We start from the raw sequence: 17,661 nt of genomic DNA on the forward strand, positions 1-17,661 counted from the left end.
GAACTTCCCCTGTTTTTGATCTGAGAAATTCCTGTGTAGAAACACTCTGTTTGCTTTTGGCTCCAGCAGACAGAAAGCAGGAGAAGATCTACATCTCTCCACCTGTGACGACTGCAGGGTTTGTTTGGGCCTGTAGACCCCACCTCCACTTACTCATCCTCCTTACTTCCTCCGCCATCCACATTCCTCCCGCTTCACCCCCGGCCCTGTCTGTCTGTCTGCCGGGGGGCGTGTGTGTGTGTGTGTGTGTGTGTGTGTTCCCCGGGAGGTGTCACATTCACAGTGTGTTCAGACAGACAGCTGTTCTGCCCTGACTCTATTGTTTTCAGGATCTTTGTCCTGCAGTGAGTCTTCATCACAGCTCCTGTAGTGCACTATTGTGTGTACTTGTGAAATAGCAGCAGGAGTGATATCATGGAAAAAGGGAGGAAGGAAGTTGGGGAGGAACATTTACATCTGTTAGCTGTAAGAAAGTCAGAAAAAAACAGTATCGTATCACAATAAATCAAATTTTTACATTGCAATACTTTATGGATTTTCAAAAAACAAAGTATTGATTTTTATTTATAAGTTTACACATATTGGTGGCTTAAATATTGGTGGCAAACAGTGTTTAAACCCTACGCTCTAGTTAGGAGTGTTGTTCTGATTTTATATGTATGATTTGATTTGAATAATCACAATATATTACTTTGCTTACAGTATCACAATATATTGCAACCCCTATATTGTGATGTGCATTGAATTGCTCTAGTAGGACTTTAGCTTGGTGTGCCTATTTAATTTTTTTTTATCTATTCAGGAGAACCTAACAACTATAAAAAAATATAGAAACTTTACTTTCTCTTTGTATTGTACGTGTTTTTTGCAAAAAAAAAAAAACAAACAAACAAGGGTACTCATATTAACATTTTAAAATGTATTCTTGCCAAAACTAAATTTTTGCTTATTACAGAAAGAAATGACCTCTTTTCAAACATAAATTTCGATGAGATTATTTTATCTGTCCCATGTTTCTCTTTAGACTGGCTGTAGAAACTTTTGACTGGGATTCCCGCCATCTTGTTTTTAATCACTTGTATAATGTTGTCATGTGACCACTAAATAGTACGGGCAGTGTCTCCATATAAGGCTAAAGGGTTTAACGTTTAGAAAAATTAAGAATAATGAGATTTTTTTTTTTTTTTTTTTTTTTTACTCTTAAATTACACAGATTATGTTAAAGGGATAGTTCGGGATTTTTGACATGAATCTGTATGGCATCAACATGACCAGTGTCGTGCATTCTCACTGACTTACCCCCGACCATGTCCGGTGAGCGGAGTTCTTGTCCAGTATTGTCCGAGCCGAAAGTAGTCCGGCATGTTTGCTGGGGTCACGGAACGAAAGCGTTTTTCTTCCCAAAACAGTACGAGTGCAAAAGAGTGATTTATTTGCATAACAAAAAACGGTGTCTGCAAAAGTCACGCCTCATTATCACTGGGGCACTACTTTCATTTTGGATCAGTGCGCATGTCATTCTAACTGCGAGCAGCGCACTAGTCTTTCAGATCATTGGCTGCGCTCAGCTTCAACCAGCAACGCAAAGAGCAAGCTTTAGAGAGAAGTTTATCGGCTTTTATAAGCTTCTTGAACACAGATTTATACATTTGTATGTGTGTGTGTTAAAATGGTGCGGACTTGTGATTATCCAGGCTGTAGCAACAAAGATGTGGCTGATTCTCCGCACAGTTTCCATCGTATCCCCGTGACTGACATTGCTCTCAGGCAACTTTGGATACTTGCAATGGGCTTCCATGTGGACACCAAAGTGGTGAAAATGAAGAAGCTTCGTGTTTGCGGTGCGCACTTCAGCGAGGATGACTATGTTTCTCCATGCCCGCTGTTGTTTGTGATGCAGGCAGCAGCTGGCCCGCCGACGTCCTCATCAATTGACAGGTTCTGTATCTCGGGCATAACTAAATCCTTTCTGCACGATCCAATTCGATTTGGGCAAGTTCCTCCTCAGTATACTCAGGCTCATAAAGATACCCCCTTGGCTCTGAGCGGAAATCAATATATTCCTCGTCGCTCTCGTAGTCCGACATGTTCCCGAACAGTAAACAGTGAAATCGAAACCGTAGGCTAGCTGCCAGGTTGCGCAATCGCGCGCACTGATCCAAAATGAAAGTAGTGCCCCAGTGATAATGAGGCGTGACTTTTGCAGACACCGTTTTTTGTTATGCAAATAAATCACTCTTTTGCACTCGTACTGTTTTGGGAAGAAAAACGCTTTCGTTTCGTGACCCCAGCAAACATGCCGGACTACTTTCGGCTCGGACAATACTGGACAAGAACTCCGCTCACCGGACATGGTCGGGGGTAAGTCAGTGAGAATGCACGACACTGGTCATGTTGATGCCATACAGATTCATGTCAAAAATCCCGAACTATCCCTTTAAGTATCACAGAAAATTGTCTTGATATATTTTCAAAGAATCACTGTATTGTGATATTGTATCATATAGAATTTTTTTAAACTACAAAAAAGTTAACAGTTTTAAAAGCAGTCCATTTTGTATTTACTTTGATGTTATTATTATTATTGTTTTGCATGACAGTATTATAGTATATGATTAGTTACTTTTTTTTTTTAGCATTTTTTACTTAGTTTCATTATTTATTTAGCAGATTATCAAGTATTACTGAGGTAAAGTCCATTTATTGTACAATTTTAGGTCAATTATGTTAATTATGTAATCATTATCGTGACTGATCTAATCATCACATTTTCATCGCATCACAGCTTCTGTTGATTCATTCATTTCTGATGTTTTAGGGTTTTTGCTGTGTCTTTTTAGCATTGTTTTTGAGATATTTAGGCTGGTAGCAAATTGAAAGTCAATGTTTTTGTATTATGACATCATTAGTTTCACCCTGTCCAATCAGTGACATGGAAGCAATATGAAAGAGAGCTTACTGAGGCAACTGAGCAACACAAACACCATGTATACATATACATATACTCGTTTACTCTGATTTAATGTCTTCTTTTTCAGCAATACATTGTCCTACATTTCCCACACTGCCCACATCGCCCACCTCTATTCATGAGTAGTTTTATTTCCGAATAATTCCCATAATTCTCTTCTAAACTGTGTGTTGTGGCTCGCTGCCAGTCGCACGGTTCCACAGCATTGCTAGAAACAGGAAGCCACCTCCAGTCTCAGCCAGGTCTCAGTAGATTAGAGAGGTATTTTCCCAGCTTAAACTCCAACACATCATCACACTGCTGTTCATCCACCCTACAGGATCACACTCCACTACAGAAACAATACAGAGCGGATAATGGAGCACAGGTTCCTATTGTTGTTGCTTAGTTTACATTATTCATGCACCTTGCTGACTGCTAAACTGCTTTGCCAGCTCGTCTGAGTTACATTAGCTGTAGACTGTAGATTAGGGGTCTTTAAATTGGTCCTCAGGGACCCCAGACGTGCTCTGCTGGTCCATAAAACCAATTTCAGAACCACTTAAACAGAGATTATATTAAAGTTTCTATTTATAGTTTCTCTTTTTTGATATCAGTACCGATACGATACTTTAAATTCAGTACCGATACCCAAACAATACTTCTACTTTTCGATACCTTTTTCTAAATTGTAACCAAAATATACAAAAAAAAAAAAATTATTTAACAGATAAATAAACTAAACAGATAATTAAACTAAAAATATCTTTCTTACACATATTGCTTTATGCATTTTAGTTTTAAGAGTTATTTAAAAAAATATATATATTAGGATTACATTAACACAAATTAAATTATGTTATATTAGTGGTCTAAATAAAAATAAAAATTGAATTAAAATTATGATTCTTTTTTTTATGCTGCCAGTTCTCTGTATTTGGAGAGGAGTAATAGAGTAGTGTAGAGCTTTTTTACTGTATTATAATATCTCAGGAGAGATGGATTTATGGATGGATGGATATATGGATGGATAGATGGTGAGAGAGAGAGACATTGTGAGTGAGAGAGAAAGGGAGAGACAGAACAAGTGAGAGAAACGAAGGGACAATGCAAGTTAGCAAGAGACAGCAAGAGAGATATGGAAAGACAGTGTGAGTGAGAGAAAGAAAGAGACAGCATGAGTGAGAGAGGGAGAGACACCGTGAGATAGAGAGACAGAGTGAGGAAGTGAGAGAGAGAGAGGGAGACAGCATGAACGAGGGACAGTGAGAGAGAGGGAGAGATAGCTCAAGTGAGAGAAACAGTGTATGGTCCAGTATGGTTTCGAATGGTCCAGCGGTCTAAAGCGCTTCCACTTTGATCGGGAGATCGATGGTTTCGAGTCCCAGTCATGCAGCTTGCCTTCAGTTGCCAGAGTCCTGAGAGAGCACAATTGTCCTTGCGCTCTCTGGGTGGGTACAGTACAGTAGATGGCGCTCTTTCCCACTCTTTCATCACTCCTAGGGTGATGTGGATCAGCACAAGGCCGCGTCTGTGAGCTGATGTATCAGAACCGAGTCGCTGCTCTTTCCTCCGAGTGTGCTGTATGTTTTTTAGTTTTTAAAAATGTTTTGACTGTTGTCAGACTGGTGTTTTTTACCCTGAGAGAATTACTTCCTCTTATCTTCCCGTCTGAAGCAGTACAGCCAATCTCTGCAGCTCCCAGTGATGTTGGAAAGCCTCCAGTCCGTGGTGTTTGGTTGTTCCTGAACAATGCTGCTCCTCACTCTGGTTTAAAGGCTGGAAATTACAGTCTAAACTGTTCCTTCCTGAAATCCGAGGAACTGGAACGACATCAAGAGATTTGGAGACGCTGCTTTTATTCATATACAGATTAGATTATAAGTGGCAGCAGGAATATTAGTAGGAAAGCTGTATTGAGTTTATTCACTACTGCTGTCAATAGTGAAGAGGATAAGTGCACACAGTAAGAGAGTGAGGACTGGGAAACAAGCTGGATGAGGATCAATAATGGATTGAGAGACAAGTACAGTCTGCACTTGACTTCTAATGGTGTGTGTGTGTGTGTGTGTGTGTGTGTTTATACAGTAAAATCCAAACCCTGCTCCCTCCAGGCATGAAGTGTGTATACTTTCATTTGATACAGCAAATCAATATCATTAATAACGTTAATTTCATTAGACACTAAATTGATTTATAAAATATGTGAAAGAACTGAGTTTCTGGATGCAGTGTGTTATAAAAGAGAAATACATTAAAAAAAGCAGAAAAGCAATAAAGTAGTAATGCATGAATCCATTACTGTGAATTTCATATTGATTTGCTGTGTAATACTTTCACACTCATGTTTGAAATATTGCATAATGTTACACACAAACAAGTAAACTGTAGTTTAGGGGTGTGCCATATCCTATCATACACAATTTTATCACCAGCATTTTTGAATATGTTGAACGATATTATGCCCTGAAATATGGTGTCATATCACCCCACCCCTAATTTTCACATTCTACTTTTTTACTGTTTTTATCAAAAGAAAAAAACACACAGTTCTCATTTCCCATTATATATCTACTAGAGTCTATAGATTATATCTGTCCAGTATCATTTATTTTACTTTAATCCCGGATATATGGAGATATTTGGAGTAAATTGTTGTATGTTTTAATATCTCAGTTAGGGGTGTGCCATATAATATTGTGTGCAATAATAATAATTATGTAATTATATTCCAGTTGTGTATTCTTTAATTTTTTTTATTTAATGTTGTTTCATATCGACAAGAGTATGATTACACAAAAATACCATGAGATATTGTGATATTATTTTAGGGCCATATCGCCCACCTCTACCCTAGTTCAGTGTCCGCAGTGTGAATTACTGTGAGATAGTGAGAGAGAGAGAGAGAGCGAGAATCACTGCACAGTTTCTTTCTCTGACCAATAGTATCATTACTCCTAACCTGCTTATTTAGAGTACTTTATCAAAGACCTCTTTGTATTTAAGAGGCTACTTTTTTATTTCGGACACACAAAAAACTTTAGGCTGCCCAGTAAAACTTGAGCTGTTCTTTTTGATGAGATCACACGCGGCTCTTTTGAGGTGTGTCTTTAGTTTCGTACAAGATGTTATCCAGCTCAGCCTCAATGTGTGTTTGTACGTTAAACGGATGGCAACAGGACTGATTCTGGGCTTGTCTGGGAAATGTGTATCTTTCTGAGTGAATGATTGCTGTTTGCTGTTGTTTTTCTATTTTAGTTGAATAAAAACGCTCATATTGCAAGGAACAGCAGCAGGAGCTCCTCAGATAAAGGGCTGTTCTCATTTCTCTTCAGGCAGGACACAACGAGACGAGTGTTTCTCCACAGAACAGAGCTACATTTACTCTAGTCTGTTAGCTTGTTATGCTAACAGGCTAGTCTTAGCTAGAGAGCTGTATCAGTATGCTTCTTTGGTGGTGCTGTTCTGCACGGCGCTCTGCAGCGCCTCTAGTGGTATGGCGGTATGTAAAAAAAAAAAAAAAAAAAGCATACCAACAATATACTGCCTAGCACTAGTATTGGTATCAGTATCGGCAGATCCTTAAAAACTGGCATCGGTATTGCATGTATGTGTCTAGTTTGGGATTTAAGAATAAAGGAAATTTTTCGCCACTCGCCTCCAGCCATCCAAACAGCTCAACCGAGGTTCAGGATCAATAAAAAAAAAAAAAAACACTTAAAATTACTTTTTAAGACCGGTTTCAAGAAATGTAAAATAACCACACTGCAATTAGATGATCAGATGATCTGATAGGCCTACCTGAAATGCTGTGGACATTCCTACGTATGTAATTCTTATAATACAGCCTATATATACACTTTTTTTATATTTACATGAAGTCTTCACTTTTTTTGCCAGAAATACCCCCCCTTCTCTCTCTCTCTCTCTCTCTCTCTCCTTGCATCCATTGATCCATCTCTCTGCTTTTTTGTTGTTCCAGGGTTTGTACCGCTTTCGGCACTAACCTCTCATGAAATTAGGGACATGAGTCAGTTTGGAGAGGCACAGAAATGTTTCTTTTTATTATTATTATGATATATTACGGGAAATGTATGGGAAAATACTGATATGTAAGGAAAGAGGGAAAGAGGGGTATATACAGTAGTTTCCCGGTCTATAGGTATAGTATTAAAGAGAAATTATATAGATTTAACCCTTTTACATATCTCTCCTGTAAAGATAACTGAATGCATATCTGGATCTCTCTCCACTGTTATTTCTAAGTATCTAACACAGAGCAGGGAAAATGTAAAGCTCTGCACTTTTGCTTTTAGTGCATCAGCCTAAAAGAAAAAGCACCGTGATGTTTGTTGCCTGGCAACCGCGTGCACGTTCCCTTCATTATGCTGCCAAAAGCACCTGGGACCCTGCGAGCGTACGGCGCTCGTGCATTACGCTCGCCTCTGTGACTGACTGATGCAACAACAGCACAAGAGCTCTGCCCCCAGAGGCAGCTGTGCTGATCTGATCCTCTGCTGCTCGCTATCTGACCTCATAATCAATCCGCTGGCCGTCGCTCAGACGCTGAGACGCTGGACGGGCGGGTGGCCAGCCGATTACGTGAAGTTAACGTTTCCACGGGCTCCCTGCCCTCTTCTGCTTCTCCTACTACAACTAATCTGCATGACCAATGAGGAGAGCAGGGGATTAGAGAGAGTCTCCATATTGGAAATCATGTCAGCGTTAGAGCAGAAATGCTTAAAATGCTTCCTACCTTCCCAGAGTAGAATTTAGGAAAGTTATTTCCTTTTTTCTGTTTCATTAGATCTCTCAGCATTAGATCCGGTTTCTGGTCAGCAGGCTAGTGAATCTGGCTGATGATTATTTATTTCTTATTAGTGGAGCACATCATGCTGCACTGTTTTGATTCTCGACACAACTAGTAGATACACAGCGCTGTCTCTGTGTCTGTGTGAGTGACAGGCTGCTGCTGCCTGAGAAGCACTAAATACAAACCGAGATGAGTGATGCTAAAGGATTTATTCCGTTTAATCTACGCAAGAGTAAAAATGAACTTAAACCTGCCGTTTGTCACTCCTGTTAGCTCTATTCCTCACTCCCTGCTCTGTATACACCAGCTCATCAGCACATGTTTGTTGAAAAGAAAATACTGATACAGGAATTGTATTAATTATATTATATCTGAGGCATGAACTGTACAGTACAGTTACAGTAATCTATTTTATTGCATTTATTACCGCTGGGACAATACGGTGGTTGAGCATCAGTGCTAAGAAATACATGGTATTCCACTTGTTTGTGTGTGTTTGTGTTTGTTTAGTCTCTTGTAAGAGCAACAGAATCTCAGATCAGAATCCGATTAGAAGTGCCACGAGAGAGATGCTCTACAGCCTGCTGGCATCTTGACAGATTTCTCCCCTGAAGCAGGAGAGATACTGATCTGATCATCCTGCTGCGGCTGATCTAGCTTTTCTTCCTGCCCTCAGTCTGCTGGATGTGTATAGATATTTTATTTATTCCTGTACTTATAATCGTTTAGTCTCCAATAGCTCTAATAGAGGGGAGAGGAGAGGCTCTTTTAATTACTGTATTTTTCTTTTCTTACTAGCTAGCTAAGCGCTAACTCTTTCACCTTTTAGAGGTGAGTATTATCAGACTGTAGTCTGCGTGTTTACCATGTTAAAACAAGCTAGCTAATTTTACCCTGGCTTACCAGAACACTCAGGGTTCCTGAGTGTAGCTCTTTTGTGCAGCATTAGCCGCTAATGCTAATGCTAATGCTGCTGCACCCAGCCTTAGTGGAAATCTGGAAAGCTAAACTTACTAACATCCAGCGCTGGTTTGACTTTAAAAAGGAATTACAGTTTTGTTTACTTATCTTAGCTTAACTACTGAATTAGAAGGGGAAAAAATGGCGACACCCCTGTTCCTTACTAGTGTCGCCTTATAATCTGGTGTGCCTTATATATGAAAATAGACCAGAAAGTAGAAGTTATTGAAAGTGCACCTTATATTCAGTAATTAATGAGTTTATTTACGTGTTTATTTTGTCTTATCAGAAGTTTTATCGGTCTGTTAAAGTGAGTGGCTTGTTATGGATGTTCTTGTTATCCCAATTATAGGTCACGTAGTGTTTATCATTCCTGGCTGCTATCACATCTGCTGCGTTTCACTGCCGAATGTGAAGGCCTCCGAAGGCGAAGCACTGACAGCTCAGTCCTTAATCTGATGACAGCGTTGCTGCCGCTGCTCTGAGGGAGGGTCTTAATGACTCGGGAGTGTGCATGTGTGCTGACTGAGCCCGAGCGCCGCTCCACACACATCAGTTACAGTCCCCCGCTGGCTCTGATGTGTGCAGGCCTTCTTTTGATATCAGAAAACTGCAGCAGAGTGTTTTTGATTAGGGGAACGTGTCGCAGCTTTCTGGGAAAAGGGACTTGAGAGGGACGACTGCAGGAGCAAGTTCAAAGTCCTCGGCAGCTCCAAGCCTGAGAGATCTGCTATTAGCCAAGCGTAATTACTTACATAAACCAATGAGAGAGAGCGGAGAGGGTTGTGGGTATATTTATATATCTGTGTATATATAATATATCTGTGTATATACAATCCGGGTTAGCACCCGAACATCCCTTTCAGAGAGCTTCCTCTTACAGCGTCCACAGTTAATCCTGTTGGATGTGGTTGGTGCTTCTTGGTGGTATGCTGACATTACCCTGGATACCGTGGCTCTTGATGCATCACAAAGACTTGCTGTCTTGGTCACATGAAGACACCCCTGTTCCTTACTAGTGTTGCTTAATGTGCCTTTTAACCTGGTGCACATTATAGTGCAAAAATACAGTGAATTTACATCATTATACTAATAAGGATCTGTGACTCAATCTTTTAATCAAAGTCACGTTTTGAAAATAAGCCATAAACCAAAATAAAACATATTAAATAGACTGAAATGCAAGAAAATTCATCCTCTCATGTGATCAGGATTTGAAATGTGGTCACACTGATTGACAGTGGCATTGTAAGCAGTGCTAAAGTAAACAACCCCGAGGCAAACCCCCACAGGCTTTACTTCCTGTTTCTAAGCTTTTGTTTTCTAGCAGAGGTTGTGATTTAAATCTCTGTGAGATATCAGATTACCAGAGTAAATGAATAAGCTGTTTACACCTGTACTGAGCTTTCTCTGGTGATCAGATCTCATTCAGTTTCACGTGAATTTAGGATAGAGCAGCTTACAGTTGGATCACTCTGAACAACTGACCCATTTTTAAGGCAGTTAGAGATTAGTGTAGTTCAACACTGCACTATATTCACATTTAAACTTTTATTTTTTTGCAAAATAGTTTAAACTGTATAATTGTTGTGATCTTTGTTATTCTATTATATTATTGTTAATTATTGTATTATTGTATTATTATTGTATATTATGTGATTAATTATGCATTTAGTTGTCTTAAAATGACAATAACATCTTTTTGTCTCAATCATTTCTGGACCGATATATCGTCTAGAAAAAACTAAAAAGGTCTAATTGTTATAATAATTCCTTCCTGTTATGCTGTTTTATTATTGTTATGCAGGTGGACCAATAATAAAATAGCATAACAAAGCAATTTCCTCTGAAATTAAGGAGGAAAAAAAAGAAAGAAATATTGCATCAGGCTTTTATTGAAGTTTTGAATTGTCTCTACTGTCCAGCATTGCTTGGAGTTTTTGACTCTGTTCAGCAACAAATTATTAACAGTGCAAAATACTGTATTTAGTGCATGCATGCATTACTTTTGCAATGTTATGTTAATGTGCTGATTTTCGTTTTTTTTTGTGCAAGTATAAATACAATTTAAGATAAATCACATTTTAGATTAAAGTGAAAATGGACTTTGGTCAAAGTTTATCTTTAGAAATGATCCGAACATTAAAAAAGTAAAGTAAAATGTAAACAAGCTTTTGGGTTCAGCCTGGTGTAACTATGGTAACTGCAGTGAAATGTGGACTTTGCTACCGAATTCCCCTCTGGCTCGGTTTCTGTGATCGTTCAGCGCCAAAAATAATTCAGGCTATGTCAGCGTTTGTTGGTCAGGTTAGATTAGTCAACAAACTCTGCAGTAAAGACTTTAATTACTCTCACTCTGCAGCAGAACCAAATAAAGTAGTTATTAAATGATGGTTTACTGTTAAATCTGTGAACAGACATGAAAATAAGCACAATAGATGATATTATGATTATGAAGTAGTTGATAATGTAATTATTGAAAAAGGCCTATTGCATTTGTTTTTTTATTGTTTATAAATGTGTTTTATTGTAGGTATTGTAATGTAATGTAAAATTAACTTATTTTGTTTAATACATTTTAGACTTGGGTCATTTTACTTCTGTTTTTTTTTACTACAACAAAACAGCTGTAAGGTTCAGAAATTACTTTTGAATTACCTTTATAAGTCTTTACAGATTTAACAAGTTTGCAAAGGTACAGAAGAATTAAGAATTGAGTCCCTGAATTACCACTGGTCTGAGAAAGCCTGGTTTCACTAGAAAGAATTGGCTGATTGGCTAATTTTCTGAATTAGTATTGAAATTTTTAATAATGACCTGTATTGCTTATCCTTTTTCCTCCCTCTACTTACTTACGATATAACGTGTACAGCTTGAACAGAAAGTTCCACATTTTTTTTTTAGTTCTAACTCTGGTCTTTTTTTTTTCGTTGCAGGAGGACAGAATACGAGAGAATGAGGCTTTTTCATCATTTTAGAAGACCGCGGTGCAGGCCTGAGTGCTAGTGCAGTAACGGCTGCAGGATATGGAACCAAAGGATTAGGAGGTTTTTGCTGAGTTGGATGGAAGCCTGCAGTGTCGGAGCCATCTGCAGAAATGTGCCGCGCTTGAGGCGCTCGCTTGGTGAGGCGTCACCATGACGAGCCTTAAGCACTCGCCTTCTGATCATCCTGTCGTGGGGACGGTGCATGCCTCTGAAGACTTTTACACTCGGTCCTTACGGCTGAGTAATGGAGGGGCTCGTGGTGTGCGGCAGGAGAACGCTTATCAGGCGGGGGGGATGCTCGGAGTGCCGAAAATGGGGGTCCGAGCTCGAGTCGCCGATTGGCCTCCTAGGAGGGATGGGGGAACGTTGCGTCTTGGCGGTTCAGACGGTGAAACCATGAGCAGCTACACAGCTGGTGGTGGCTCGAGTGGTCACCCCAAACTAGGGACCTTGTTGAGTCCTGAGGATTCCACCATGCTTCACAACATCCACAGGACTCTGCAGAGCAAGTTGCATCCTGCCAGTTCTGGAAGCTCAACGGAATCATCAACGCATTTGCTCACAGTCGGTGATAACAGGGGCTCAACACAGAGGAGTACCAGGCGAATCCGACAGCGTAGCAACAGCGACATGACCCTAAGCGAGCTGGATGGTAGTGGGGACAGTGGGGAGGACTGGGGATCTGTGGGCACCAAGTGGTCGCCGCTGCATCGGGAGTACGGCAGCACCTCGTCGATCGATCAACACGGTATCGCAACATCCACAGGGGTCTCAGGGAACAGCTTCTTTGAGATGCTGATGAGCTACCAAGGGGAAAAGCAAGACCAGCGTAGTCCTGCTCCTGAAAGACTGGCGGAGCTGCTAATGGCCTCTCATAAGCAGGATCTGCTGGACTCAGGGGAGGACGTGAGGGATGGGCCAGCTTCCATTCGGCTGAGAGACAAACAGCCGAAGAGAAGATCCAAATCAGAGACTGGCGGAGAGTCAATTTTCCGGAAGCTCCGCAGTGTAAGGGCGGAAGTGGATACTCCGAGGGTGGGCGCTAATGCAGAGGACGGGCGTCTCGAAGATCCCAAACCTCTGCTGAAACCCTGGATGTGCCAAAAAGGCTTTGCGCACTACGACGTGCAGAGCACGCTGTTCAACCTGAACGAGGTGATCCAGAACAGACAGAACTCTGCAGCTTTACGCAAAAACACTACATCTGGTGCCTCCGCCGCTTCAGCGTTTTCCACCTCGGCGACCTCCACCCTGTCGTCCACTCACAGCCTGCCCTACAGTTCTCCCGGCGGCAGCCAGGAGGAGCTAAGCGCTCGAGACAGTCCATCTTTCGACGCAGTCGACGACGAGGGCAACGGCCTGGTTCTGAGTTGCCCCTGCTTCCGTACCGAAACCGGAGGCGACATCAGACACAAGTTCGGACTGTCTTTACCTGCAGACGTTGGCGGTGGGAGCTCTAGGGTACATGGGATTGATGATCCTACAGTAAACTCCCACTGTAACAACGCAGGAGTCGCTGTGGTAGAGGGACCCAAGGATGCGCCCAGTCTACTCAACGACCGAGACAAGCAGTACATTATTGAACATGTGGATCTTGGGGCTTATTACTACAGGAAGTTCTTCTACCTTAGAGGTAAGACGGTTCATATCTGATCAGATATACTGTGAATACAGTTTCGTATGCCAGATTTCATCTGTGCTAAAAGAATACTGAACCAACCACACATTCCTTTACAGAGAGTTTAATAGAGCCTGTTTATCTGCATGAGAGACATTTAATTTGACATTTTGAGTAAACATCAAGCTGTATTTTTTAAGGATCTGGTGCTACTAATCATTTTAACTGCAAAAATCTGTGTAAATATTATGTATCATGATAATGTTTTCTATCACGGTAATGCAATATTATTAGTAAGTATCAGCTCTCTCGCACGCTGTCTCTCGCTCACTTGCTCTGTCTTTCCCTCTCTTACACTGCCTTTCGCTCTCTCTCCCTCTCTCGCTCACTTACTCTATTTCTCGCTCACTCGCGCTGTCTCTCGCTCACTCACGCTGTCTCTCCCTCACTTGCACTGTCTCTCGCTCATTTGCGCTGTCTTTCACTTAGTCTCTTGCTTATCGCACTGTCTCTCCCTCACTCGCTCTGTCTTTCCCTCACTCGCTCTGTCTCTCGCTCACTTGCTTTGTCTCCGCTTACTCCCACTCTCGCTCTGTCTCTCCCCCACTCGCTCACTCACTCTGTCTCTCGCAGTCTTCCTCTCTCTCTCTCTCTTTCTCCCTCACTCGGTTTTAAAAAAAGTATCGCTTGGGTATCAAAGTATCATATCGATACCACAAATTGTAAAACAATACCCAACCCTAGTATTTTCAAGGCCTCCACCCTTTAGCTGCAAAATTTACCTACAAGGAAATATGCTTTTTTAAATTATTATTATCACCAGTGCAATCAGATTGCTCAGCCCTATGTTCGATACTCTCTAGACTTATCTATTCTGGAGTAATGATGGGCATAAAACTTTTGTCTCACTCTTTCTCCATCCTCTCTAATCAAATTATGTGTGCATCATGCTGACTGTTTTCAGAGCACTGGAACTATTTTGGTGTGGACGAGGCGCTGGGCCCTGTGGCTGTAAGCATACGGAGGGAGAAGTTGGAGGAACACAAGGAGCACGGCCAGCAGTACAACTACCGCATTATCTTCAGAACCAGTGAGGTGAGATTATTCCTACCCAATTAAACCTCCGACAGCTGGGCTTGTTTATGTATTTGGCCCAAACCCATTTCTCTTTTCTACACTCAACCCTTGTTTTTGAGTGTTTTTGAGTTACAGCACTCAATTCAGATACTGTATAGTTATAGCAGTGGAGCGCTCAGTTCAGCACAGAGTTCAGCAACCTATCTGCTGCTGGTTAACTAGTTAACTTTAGGGCTTTATGGGCCTCTGAGTGGTCCAGCGGACTAAGGCGCTGCCGCTGGTTATGCAGCTTGCCATCAGCTGCCGGAGCCCTGAGAGAGCACAGATGGTCTTGCTCTCTCTGGGAGGGTACAGTAGATGGCGCTCTTTCCGGCGATTTTTGGGTAAATTAAAAAAATTTAAGTGCACCTTATAGTGCAAAAAATCTATATATCTATCAGTTTGTTTCCTCTAAGGGTTCTTCAGATGCAGATCTACTCTGAACTGGGTTTAATAAGTATATAGGGCACTTGGGGACAGTTGTATGAAGATTTTTTAAGAAGAAGGAAGAAGTCCAAGGCTGCTGCTTCTTCCTCACTGAGCCAGAGTTCTGCAGACAGAAGCAAATATAGCTTGACCCCTGAGCAAGTCTAACCACAGGCAGAACTTTTATAACCTCTGCTCTGCTTCAGTGTTTTCTAGAGATCCCTCCATCCGTTTCAGTGTTTATGATGGTATGATTGTAGAGTGAAGTGCAGAAGTGCTGTACAGCATAAGTATGTTTAAGAGGAGTTGGAGTTCTCAGCTGTGTGTTGGCGGGAGATAATACGACAGAGTGCAACTTTAAAAATGAGTTTTAGAGAAACTTAAAGTATTTGTCCTTAATTATTATTATTTTTATATTTTTTTGCATGACTGGGTTTTAATATGTTACATGTTATATGTTGCTGTACATTAAATTAAGGCTTTGATTTCTATTGAGTTTACTTTGTCCCACAAAATATAATTTCTATACAATATATGAAGAAATCAGACTTCATTAGCAGAAAAAACAGCTGAAGAATGTACATTAATGCCCTTAATAAAAATAGATACTACAACAACTTTTACACAGCTTTCTTTACAAAACTAAACATTTTAAATAGTTGTACATGCTGCTCCACAGCGCCTCTAGTGGTGTGGCGGTATGAGAAAAACGCATACCAGTTCTAAATTCCTCTTTGCATACTGTATGAACCCGTATAATTCTCAGCACTACCTGAGATATTGCTTTACAGTAACTGTACAGAAGGTTTTGTCTTAAACTAGTCTTAGGTTCAACATCATTTCACCACTTACCCCTACACCTTCTTTTCAAGTGTAACAAAGTGCTCTCTCAGGGCTTCGGCAGCTGATGGTGAGCTGCATTTCTCCATTACTTGTATTCCTTGTGCTCTTTGTAAATGGGTAGTTCATCATAAACAGTAATAGAGTAATAAAGAGTAATAAAGTGACCCCTCAGTCATGGATTAGGAGTATTGATTGCTTGCTTTTTATGATTCATTGTTTTTTCTTTGTTTTTTTGTTTAGCTGACCACCTTGCGTGGCTCAATACTTGAGGACTCAGTGCCTTCCAGTGCTAAACATGGTACCACTCGAGGACTACCTCTAAAAGAAGTGCTGGATTACCTGCTGCCGGAGCTGGACATCTCCTGTCTGAGACTCGCCCTCAATACGCCCAAAGTTACAGAGCAGCTGATGAAACTGGACGAACAGGGGGTACGTGAACAGCGTTCTTGCTCCATTCTTAAAAATGTCAAATTTAATGCTTTTTAAGACCTCAAAAAATTATTTAAGGCCAAAAAATTTACTCATAACTTCTTAAGTGGAAAATAAATGATTGTATTGAAAATTTAAATGTAAAGTTTCCCATTTGTTATCAATTTTCTTTTTAAATTTTGTTCCGTTGTGATGCTAATGTTAGCTAGCTCTCCGATAACCCTAGTTTTCTTCCTGGTTACGTAGCTAACTCGACACTAACATTAATATGTTAGCTAGCTCGTCGCTAATGTTAACTCCGCTAACCTTGGTTTTCTTCACTGTTAATGTTAGCTAGCTCTATGTTATCCTTAGTTCTCTCCCCGTTAACGTTAGCTAGCTTTACACTAACCTTAGTTCTCTCCCCAGTAATGTTTACTAGTTTGCAGCTAATGTTAGCTAGCCCTATTCTAACCTTAGTTCTCTTCCTAGTAACGTTAGCTAGCTCTCCTCTAATGTTAGCTAGCTCTCCGCTAACCTTAGTTCTCTCCTCAGTAATGTCAGCTAGCTTGCAGCTAATGTTAGGATGTTAGCATGTGCTTTCCCACTGGCTTTAAACGCAGCATTTAAAAATGTGATAACTACATCAGTTTTACAGTAAATTTAAGACAAATTAAAATCTTGATAATAACAGTAAATTAAGACATTTTAAGACTTTTTAAGGACCCTGCAGAAACCCTGGTAAACAAAGCAAAAACGAATATACACAGGGTTCGAATTGTCATGAAAAACCTGAAAGAAAGTAGAGGACTTTGAAAATAGCAATTTCCAGGCCTGGATAAGATTTGGAAAAAATATAAATGAACAGAAAGTTTGGGAAAAGTCATGGAAATCTGTTCTACAAATCCTTGTGTTTTAGTTTATCAATGAAGAAAATCTATTTTGAGCTAATTTAGTTAATTCAGTAATTTAGCCCTAAACAATGGAGCTCTCAGGATCTGACACGCATTTTAAATATGTTATTATTATAAAATTGTTTTTAATTTATTGTTGGCCTAGTGTAATCAATTTCAATGGGAATTTATTGGTTAAAAAGTGTATGAACCCTGAATACAGTGTTAAAGAAACCTAATGGAGCATGAGCTCATCTGACACCATTAGCTTTGATTTGTTGTTAGCTGCATTAGCATTCCTGCTGCTACTCCATCCTTGGATCTGGGCAAGGCCTGATTAAATGTTCTGAGATTAATGACTCGTGTTTGTATCACTGCTGCACACTTTGTCTTGTCCTTGTAGTCCTGTAGTCTAATCCTCTGCCTTCTCTCGGGTCCTGTGGTTCTCCTCAGCTCAGTTTCCAGGTGAAGGTGGGGATAATGTACTGCAGGGCGGGACAGAGCACGGAGGAGGAGATGTACAACAACGAGACAGCCGGTCCTGCCTTCGAGGAGTTCCTGCAGCTGCTGGGAGAGAAAGTACGACTGAAAGGGTTCACCAAGTACCGAGCCCAGCTGGACACCAAGAGTAAGCACCTCGCCTTTAA

The 17,661-nt window shown here is 40.6% G+C and overlaps 1 protein-coding gene across 5 annotated transcripts in view; it reads left to right on the forward strand.

Annotated features, from left to right (window-relative positions):
* LOC103042803 (signal-induced proliferation-associated 1-like protein 1) overlaps positions 1-17,661 on the forward strand; it is a 65,329-nt gene that overhangs the window by 16,981 nt on the left and 30,687 nt on the right. For all 5 annotated transcript variants that reach the window (XR_007424044.1, XR_007424045.1, XM_022672566.2 and 2 more), the window contains exons 2-5: positions 11,660-13,343; positions 14,293-14,423; positions 15,954-16,142; positions 17,468-17,642. Coding sequence is in view for 3 of the 5 variants with exons in the window: in XM_022672566.2 (XP_022528287.2) it covers positions 11,861-13,343; positions 14,293-14,423; positions 15,954-16,142; positions 17,468-17,642 (1,978 nt within the window). In the remaining 2 variants the exon portion in view is untranslated. The remainder of the gene's footprint in view (positions 1-11,659; positions 13,344-14,292; positions 14,424-15,953; positions 16,143-17,467; positions 17,643-17,661) is intronic.

Source organism: Astyanax mexicanus, chromosome 14, assembly GCF_023375975.1.
Source record: "Astyanax mexicanus isolate ESR-SI-001 chromosome 14, AstMex3_surface, whole genome shotgun sequence".
NCBI classification, from domain to species: domain Eukaryota; kingdom Metazoa; phylum Chordata; class Actinopteri; order Characiformes; family Acestrorhamphidae; genus Astyanax; species Astyanax mexicanus.